Here is a 10417-nt window from a genome sequence, read left to right as displayed (position 1 = left end):
ACCAATCAAATAATGAAGTATATGAGATGAACATTGCTTCAGACCACATCATCCTTTAAGCCATTCACAATCTCTCTCCATTAACTCCTATGTTTTGCACTCTCTTCCCTACTCAACAGATATTCATGTACATCCAGAGCCCTCTTCACCCAATCCATCCCTCTTATTCTTGGTCTTTCTCTCAAGTTTATACCATTGACTTCTGCTTTCTATGCTCTCTTTGTTAGTTTTTCCTCATGCATTTTTTCCTACATGCCTAGACCACCTCAGTACTTTGTTGTACTATATTTGCCATTGTAACCACTTCAGTATATTATATAAGGTCTTCATAGTTTCATAGTTTTGTATTAATGTGTATCTGCCAAGTAAATAAAATGTGATATTGTTCAATAAGTAAGTACCTCATATCCTGTTTAACAGTAATTTTTGTTATAAATTCAAATATAAGACACATTATTCATCTTTGATCTAATGTTCAAATGTAAGTTGAACAAATTCCTTAAAATGCTATAAAATGCTTTTTATAGTTATTTTTGTTATAATAACAGGCTAAGTGTTTTGGTACACTCTAATTTTCCTAAAATTTGCATAGTATATCATATAAGGTTTTCTTAGCTGCTTTTGAAGAATATTAGGGATTCTGATGTGAATACTAATTTTAAACAAAGAAAAATATTCTCTTTATATGCTGTGTTTTACTGCCAAGTTCAAATTTCATGTGATGTTGCAACATGTAAGTACAGTACCTCAGATCATCTTTAATAGTCATGTATTAAGTTTAAGGGTTTATACACAATTTTTTTCCTCTTTAATTTTATACAAATACAGTGTTTATAAAATTGCTTTATACAAATATACAAATATTACAAAGCAGTAGTTTGTGTTACCAAGCACTGCATTCTGTCAACACACTTTCTAAAGTGAGAAGCAAAGAGAAAAGCAAGATTTATAAAAAGGCATGGTAGTCCTCTCCCAGTTCTTGGACCTTAAAGAAAACAAAACAAAACAACTAAAAACAAAAATAAAACACTGATATACCTAACAATAGATGTAGTGAATTGTGTGTTGCCTGGGTGATGAATCCAAGAGAAAAAGACTGAGGTAATGTGTGAGGTGTTTTGGAGCTTTATTAGTTACAAAATATGTCTATGGATCAACATGATTCATGGATGGTCTTGGGTAGAGATAGGCTTTGGGAAAAGAGTTTAGTGAGCCAAATTAAGGTGATAATATGAAAATGGATGGAATTAGATATCCTTTCAGGATATGGGATGATGTTGCAGGTAATGAGAATGGGTAGATCAAGGAAATGGACCAAGGAAACAAAAGGGAAATGGTGCAAATGAAGATAACAAGAGATCATGGTCTGGATATGAAACAATCAGCAATGTACATAGGTTACAGTTGGAGAGTTTCCCATGACTAACCACCTTGCTTTGTGAGAAGACTGTAAACACCATTTTGTTCAAACTTTGGGTAATTCATTTTCTTTCAATAGCTGCAACAACACTGGCTGTGTGCACCAAAGGATGCATTTCAACAGATGGATCTTTTAGTTCCAAGCCCTTGTTTTCTAGAAGCTGCCATTCTAAAGCATTTTTTATAGTTAGGTTATGAAACACACAGCATACTGCAATTACAGGGTCTAACAGATAAATCCGTACAAACTTTGAAGAGGTTTTAAGCACTTAAAAAGTAACATATGGCAATTCTGATTGTTTCCAGATACTTCCATTTGTCTAATAATTTAGCCAGTTGTATACTAGCACCGGTGCAATAAACATTAAGCAATGGAACAAGCCAAACGTTCAGCCATATGCGAACTTCGTCGCGCGGGTCACACTCCTAGCGCCATAATAAGGATGCTAAAATACTCCAGACAAACTGTTTACGATGTTTGTAAACGTTTTGATGAGACCGGCGAAGACCAACGAGCTGCTCACAAGCCCAGAAGGGGCAGAATTCTAACACCTCGCTTTTTAGCTGGTCTCAAGAGAAGTGTCAATGCAAATCCAGCCTTACCATTATCGACATTGGCAAAGAAGAGAGGTGTCAGCACAATGACAATTCACAGAGCATTAAAGAAATTGGGATTAATCTCATTCTCACAAGGAAAAAGACATATTTTGACACGAAAAATGAAAGAAATCCGCTTGACCAGGTGCCAAAAGCTGTTGAACTGGATGAAGTCGAATGGCTCAGTCATCAAGTTTTTTTCCGACGAGAAGATTTTCACGGTTGATGCGACTTTCAATAAGCGGAATGATCGCTGGATAGCCTCCTCATCCTCAGAGGTTCAACACAAGACAACGACGAAGAAACCAGCAAGTGTCATGGTGCTCTGTGTGGTGTCAACTGAGGGGGACGTCTTCACTCACTTCTTCAACAACAAGGAGAAAGTCAATGCCGTTGTCTATTGCAAAGTTCTAGAAGAGAAAATAATACCCTGGATGAAAGATAAGGCTAGTGGCAACCAGTTTGTCTTCCAACAAGACTCGGCTCCAGCCCACACAGTGAAGAGGACCACCAACCTTCTCGAAGGGTCAAATGTGCAGTTCTGGAACAAAGAGTTGTGGCCCTCAAATTCGCCAGACCTAAACCCTTTAGATTATTATTTTTGGGCGCGAATTGAGGCCAAGGCATGTGACAAGCCACACAGAAGTATAACAACCCTGAAGACAGACATCAAGAAGGCTGTGGGTTCATTATCAAAGTCTGAGATCATCAACGCTGTATCCAAGTTTCGTAAACGCGTTGAAAGTGTCATAACGGCTGAAGGTGGTTACATTGAATGAAATCATTGTTCTTATTGCCTTTTCTAAATATACTGAAAATTTCATAACTCTCTGTTTATTATAACCCGATATATTAATCTTAAAACATGTGATAAGAAGTTGTACGGATTTATCTGTTAGACCCTGTATATAGCTGATGCACTCAATATCTGTATAAAATATTTTAGGTATCCAAATCTTTCTATTAAATACCCAAATGCATCTTCAATAATATTGTATATATCATGACCACTGCTGTATTTCTGTTCATAAAGTTATAAGTCAATACTAGAGGTCTTAAAAGGCACCATCAAGTGTGTATGGAAGGGAAAGGCTGAATCATCCAAAATGTGGTATGCTTTTTTGTGTTATCCTTGGCGATTTGCAATTATTATTTCAAACTATGTGTTCTTGTCATTATCTGCACTTCATGTATATTGATTCTTTGCCAAATAAATTTATCATTATTATTATTATTATTATTATTATTATTATTATTATTATTATTATTATTATTATTATTATTATTATTATTATTATTATTATTATTATTATTATTATTATTATTATTATTATTATTATTATTATCATTATCATAGTTATCTGACTGGTTGTTCATTATTACATACCACAGTTCAGTGCTCTTTAGTGTTCTACTATTGTGGGATACACCAGGAAATCCAGCAAATACATAGGTCAATTTTAGGTTAGCTGTACAACCAGTAAATCAACAGAATGTACTAGGTGTCTGTTAATATAATTACTGTTCTACTGATGGAGCTTATATTTTGATGTAGTAACCAACAATACCACCTATCACATCATTGAGACCAGCAGGTGTTCCAAGTTCATGTTTGATGATGAGAATAATCTCATGTGCTGGCAAAACTACATATTTGGAATGAATATTCACTAGAATATCTAATATTCTTTGTGTTAAAAGGTGAGCAGTACTTTATAAAATCCCAAATAACTGATGGAGTTCTCTGACAGGGTGCCAATATAAGAACTAGCTACATAAGAATGCAACCTTGGGTCCATGATGGAGTACTTGTCCAGGTGGGTCTTCTCCAAAATGAGCAGTTATTTTGACAAAAAAATTATTGAAGATGTGAGAAGTTTGTCTCTTTCATTCCATTTATTACTTCTAAAAAGCTTTTCACCTTTTTGTGTTCACACTTGGAAAAAATAAGTAAATAAATAAACATGATAAATAAATAAATTAATCAATTAAAAAGGTAAAGATAAAGCAAAACAGGTAAATTAAGTTATTGGAAAAATAAATAACACAGGCTACTGTCATTCCTACAGTTGTAGTCTAGCAAATTTTTACACCTCAGTTGCAGTAAAAATCCAGTGTAAGAATGTATCTTTTTTCCTGCACTATTTACTCCCAAAAAACAATTACAGTGCTTGATAATCAGTATGATTTTACTTTTCTTGTGCATTCCTATCACTTATACTTTTAGAACACATTAGAAGGCCTAGAGATAAGCTTCTTGAATGAATAAAGGATTTCTCAAAATACTGCTACATGAGAACATTAGTAAAGAATGAGATGTTGGGATGGAGAGCAGTGACTAATAGTCCCACAAGGTTCATTCTGGCAGCTATAATATTCTTGATATATGTAAATGATATAATGGAGGGTACAACAAGCTACAGCAGATGATACAGAGATCCTAAGAAGAATGGAAGATGAAGGAGACTGCAGATTGTTACAGTAAGATCTACATAACACATATGCATGGGGCCAATCGTGGAAAATGAGCTTTAATGTAAAAAAAAAATACAAAGTATTGGATGTTGGTAAAAACACTCATGAATTGCTCAATAGGAAATGACTCAGTTACAAAAACATAAAAAAAAAAAAAAAACTGGGAGTGTTGGTAACATACCTTATCACATGACAAACATGTCAACAAAACTGTGGGTGAAACTTACAGACTATTTGCAAGCATGTAAGTAGATTTTTACCATATCAATGAGATGATGAAAATAATCTAAAGCTTGTCAAGGAGTACAGCTTTCCATATAGAAACACCAAGTCCTGAAATACCTTAGAAGTTGGTATAACTTGCACACAAATCATTCATGTCTTCACCAACATACACCAAAATTCATATTGATCATCTATCCTCCCCTCACTATGATGATATCCTCTTCAGATTTTGACTGAAGTAAAGTGTTTCACATAAGTAATAACAAAACCAACTGAGGCTGCAAATGCAGAGGTTAAGGAAGGGTAGAGTTGCATCTCTCATGGAAGGAACATTTCATTATGCAATTATTCCTATTAGCTGACAGTTTGCCTTTCTGATGAACTATTTCCCCACCTATGTTTGTAGGACTTGCCATGTGCAACCCATGAGAATCCCAGGAAAATTAATGTGGAAAAAACTTATGTGAGAATTGAACCAGGCTCAGTGAACTGTCACTCATTCTGCTAGTTCAGCTACAAGGACCCCTTGATAGAAAATAAACAAAAAGGTAAGGAGTAGGGGGTACAGACAAGTTAACTTTCATGTAGGACATAAGAATGATTAGTTTTGATGAATAAAATTATTTACAACTGATATTGAAGCCTTATGACTCCCTCATTTCCTGAGGGGATGCCATGAAGATAAATAAAACAGTCTTTATATGGTAGCCAGTATAGAAAAGATACCCCTCAAAACAAGGCTAATTAGAACTGGTTTAAATAAAATGACAGGTTGATACAACCAAATCAATACTGAACTTAAAGTGTCAGGAATCACAACATTTTCACCACCAGCAACAAAAGTTTCTTGCACAAAGATCATCACCAACAACAATAATAGATACAACAGCAAAAACAGCATGATGAGATCAGCAACAACAACAGTAACACAATGGCAACAACATGCTGACACACACACCCTCACAAGCATACACTGACATACACCCAAACACATATACTCACATACTCATATCTGTCAGGAGCCAATGATGGGTGCCTGAAAATGGTGGTCTTGCAAGATGAATGTCAAATAGAATCATCTCCTTGGAGCCCATCTTCAAAACCAATTGACACCCTCACCTCTGCTTTTCTCACCTTTCTTACCATCCACCTGACAGGTCTCTGTAGACCTGTCAATTTGTGTCAACCTCCTCCAATTGGGCTGGTCACCATGCCTTCTCTCTAATAATGCATTATGGTGCTGGGAGGTTCCTCTTTTTCTTAACTTTTCATTGATGATCTCAATCCATCACTTTTGTGGTCTTCCCCATGGTTGTCTGCATAGGGGCACCAGTTAATCAATGTTTTGGTGCTCTGTTTTCTTCCATTCTCAAAATGTGCCTGTACCCGTGTAGGTGTTTCCTCTCCACCAAGTCTAGGATGTCAGCGACATTTATTTATTCCCAGATGTCTTCCTTTTTCAACCTGTTTCTCCTTGTCATTTCCCTAATGATATGCAAGACTCATTTTGGCAGCCAGAACTTTGTTCTTGGTTCTGGCTGTAAGTAATCAAAACTTATACCCCTAGATCTTAGGAAGGTTTCATATGTTATTGTCTTCACTTTCATTGGAATATTTTTGTCTGAAGAGGTCAATGAAGGTTTATGTCCTTATAGCTGACAAGAGCTTGTTATAACTTCCTCATTACTTGCTGTTTAGTTGAATGCTAACACCAAGTACAGTATTTTGCATTTTTACTTTAATAACACAACTTTTATTCCAGTGTGTATGTCTTCTCTTTTGCTCACAATTATCCATGTATTCCTAAGATTTCATTTCATATCATTCTGCTTTAGTATATTATTTCAAAGGTTGAACATTTTGTAAACATTCAGCAGATCTTCTACCAGTCCTACATCCTCAGCATTGATGAAAACACCTGAACTTTTCCTAGTTTCTTGTCTTTAGTCCACTGTTCTCACAACTTAGTTCATTCATAATATAAACAAAAATAGTGATAGTATGCTACTTCCCATCACATCAAATGATACCTTAAACCACTTCTCTTCCTCTGCAATGGGGCTTATCAAATATTTATGGTTGATATACAGGCTTTTAACGAGTTGTCTTAACCTGAAGAGGATCTAATATTCTGCTTTTCTTAATCGTTTTCCATGAAATATGGCTTGTGTACTCCATTAAAGACCCTTTCTTAATCTAGTAGTCACATGCTGAAGAATGCTTCTTCATGCTTTTTTAAGTTCCATTATTACATTTTTTCTGTAATGATTTTTAGAACAAAAATTAAATCTTATGTCCCATGTCCTGGTCTAAAACTATGCTGGGATTCTTGTAGTACATGTTCCACCATACTTTAGAGTTTTCTTTCATGGATTAATTTATAAAGTTTATGTATATGTAAGAGTAATGCTACTCCTTCCTAATATGAGTAGTCTGTTCTTTCTTTAGGATATGGAGTATCACTGCTTTATCCCAATCTTTTGGGTTTTCTTCTGCATCCCATGCTATGGTGAATAACATAACTTGTGTACTGATAGATTCCATCATCCCTCCACCAAACTTGAGTACCATTGTATTCACTGGCTTTGTAGTTGTATGCAATTGAGCTCTTTTAGCATCCGTTTAAATGATTTTATTTGCTCTGTCTTGAAACATTCCACTTTAATCCCTTTTTTCTGTATCTCAATTTCTTGGCACATTTAAGATATTCTTGGCATATTCCAGCTATTGCTCACCCACCATCTCTGGTTCTGTTAGTAACTCACTTAAAGCATCCTATAGAGAATTGTTGTTCAGTAGTTCTCTTCCTATGAAATTTGGTATTAAAGAAAATTATTTCACAAGGTCTTATTACAGTTCCTTACTTTTTCTAACCTCTGACCTTATTCTTTACCAATTTTGTAATACTCCACTGACACATCTTTGGCGGCTTCCTTGGTACATGTTTTCAACAAATACCTGAGAGCTTTGTTTTCATAATTTTTGACTCCTGTCCAATATGCAGATATTTTCTTCTTTGTACCTCCCATCCACTTGGCACAGACCACTGCTGTTGCAATCTTATATGAGTCCCTGTTTACTTTCTGACACATACTTTTCAATGAGGTTTCTCTTTCAGTTGACTGATTATTGCTGGGTCTCCTCTCTAATTCAACCTTTACTGTTTCTACGTAGTCTTTTGAACTGTCTTATTTTATTTTTTCTATATTTTTTCAATAACTTGAGGAGATTTGGTAATTAAATTTGTACACTACAACGTTGTGGTCCGAATCCAAAGATAAAGGATAGTCTTAACGTCATGGATTGAATTCTTGTGCCCTGTCACTACGATAACATGGGCCTGGCAGTGCCAACCATAACAAGGCTTTTGAAGTGGTGCATCTTTTTCCTCACAGCCTCAGCAGTCCCCACCCACGGCTGTTGCAGTCTTCCCTCCTCGCCACTGCGAACTGCCGCGACCTACCGCCTCGTGTCTGCTGCACAAACACGTCCTGTTCTTACGTGGTGCCATGGTTGCGAGCGGCACCTAAGCAGTCTCCTCATGAGCGTGCCGCCGCCGCCGCCGCCGCCACCGAAGAACACCGCCAGGGGCGGCGGCGGCGGCGGCGCCCAGTCTCCTCGCATCTCACGGGGGCCATCCGTCCAGTGTCACCAACAAACCTGGAAAGAAAGACGACACGATAATTAAGGCTGTGATCAACGTTCTCTTTCACTTCCAAGAGAGGAAGAGGAAGAATAGGACTGGGTGGAAGATGATGAGTGTTTTTTTTTTTTTCTTTTTTTTTTTTTTTAGATATTCTTAATGGGGATTGGCCATTAGTCTGATAGACGTGTGTGTATTTGCTTAATTATTTTCCTTAATCTATCAATCGGTACGACGACGTCCCTTGGTAGATGAGACGGACGCCACGCATCTTTATTTCAACCGAAGACCGAATTCCGTCTCGTACATAAATAAAGTGTGTATGTCTGTGTTTTTACATGTGATTCACCATGATTCTGGATAACGTGCTGGACTGGTGATCGATAGTTATTTCCCTCCATCTGATCTAGATATTTCGATCCCTTAGGGCCAAGGAGGTCGAAACGTCTGGATTGAAACAGAACATCATATTGTAGCTTTAACGTTTTATTGCTATTTCCTCTCCAACTTCTGTTTAACTTTATAAAAACACAAATATACACACACATGACTCGACGGCGCAATGGTAGCGTTCGCAACTGCTACTCTAGTGGTCCGAGTTCGAAACCCGCCTAGGACTGAAGAAATTTCAGTAATACTGCGCTGCGAGCCGTCACTCTAACTCGTGGGCGGGGAATTGGGTGTTTGAGTCTGTGTAAGGTCACAGCTTTACCCATAGAACGGTCATATATGAGCTCTGAGCTCCCATCTGAGAAGGTAATAGATGTCGGTCACGAGTTCAACGTGTGATTCTGCCTACAAGAGTTAGAATAACGGTTCGCAGCGCAGTGATACTGAAATTATTTCAAACCTGGGAGGGATTCGAATTCGGGCCGCTGGAGCAGCAGTTGAGAACGCTACCACTGCGCCGTCGATCTCTGTCTGTGTGTGTGTGTATGAATCACCATGAGTCACATATGTCCTCTGAGCTCTCATTTGGGAAGGTGACAGCCGTTGATTACGAGACCAACACGTGATCCAAGGCCATGGTGAATCACATATTTATTAACATTTATTTTCTTTTTCACTGAGATTCCTTCTCCACTTCTGGTTTAATTCATAAATCCTATCTAGATTTCTTGCAACAACTTGCAATCATTGTTTTTTACTCTTCATGATAGAAGCATCATCAGCAAGTAAATTGTGGTTACTATTTGTTCCATCATGCCATGAAAATAAACCAAGGAAATTACTGACACCAATGCAGAATCCTGTAGAACCATTTTGATCACTCTCCTTCGGTCTTAATATGCTGTTGCGAAAATCTTCAATACAATTAATTGCAACCTTCTTCATGAATTTGTCCTTCAGGAAATCCTCCATCCATTTTAACAAGCTTCTTTTAAGGTCTCCTTTGTATTCCAGTTTCCATTTTGATACGTTTTAAGATATATTGTTAAAAACTTTTTCCAGATCCAGGTGTATACCTCATCCATCCACCACTGAGTTGTAAACACCCAGAAAGATACCCTATTCTTATTATATCTCTCTTGTCTCTTTGAATTCCCGTCAGTTTGATTCACCAAAAGAATTTCGTCCGTTCTGTGAGTTTTGTTTTCCCGAAGTCGCATTTTCCTTATTTGTGCCCCATCTCTTGGTCTTGCACTCCCTACTGCCATATGGAGTTTGAGGACTGACTACGTGATCAAAGGGCTCACACTCCTTGTGAGTCAGTGGACTTCTAACCTCGTTATGGGTCATTAATCCATGTGTTTGCCATACGTGGTCACCTTGCAGGACATGGAGACGGGAGCCCTGTAGGTTGAATGATGCCCTAGTACTGTGCTTGCACTGAGGTGACCCTCTGGAGATAGCAACACGCCTCCTCGGTCTCCTCTATTTAGACTAGGACGGGTGGTTCCTCCTGGCTAGGAGAGGCAAGTCGGCTGAACTGGCTGACTAAAGGCCCGTACGCACTATCGAGCATCGCCCGACGGACACTCGCTAAATGCACGTCACTCGGGCAAATTAGGCGGGTTAACGATTGGATTGCCCTTGCCCGTACTTCACCCACATCAC

The 10417-nt window shown here is 37.7% G+C and overlaps 1 protein-coding gene across 1 annotated transcript in view; it reads right to left on the bottom strand.

Annotated features, from left to right (window-relative positions):
* Window positions 1–8210: 8210 nt before the first annotated feature.
* The window catches only part of LOC143037762 (uncharacterized), a 58186-nt gene continuing 55979 nt past the window's right edge, over window positions 8211–10417 (bottom strand). The window contains exon 11 of the mRNA XM_076206314.1: window positions 8211–8376. Coding sequence (XP_076062429.1) covers window positions 8342–8376 — 35 coding nt within the window. The 3' untranslated portion in view covers window positions 8211–8341. The remainder of the gene's footprint in view (window positions 8377–10417) is intronic.

The sequence above is a fragment of the Oratosquilla oratoria genome, chromosome 23 (assembly GCF_046742065.1).
Source record: "Oratosquilla oratoria isolate Oo_2021 chromosome 23, ASM4674206v1, whole genome shotgun sequence".
Classification (NCBI taxonomy): Eukaryota; Metazoa; Arthropoda; class Malacostraca; order Stomatopoda; family Squillidae; genus Oratosquilla; species Oratosquilla oratoria.
Note: the sequence above shows the minus strand (reverse complement) of the source record. Positions and strands in the feature narration are given on the sequence as shown.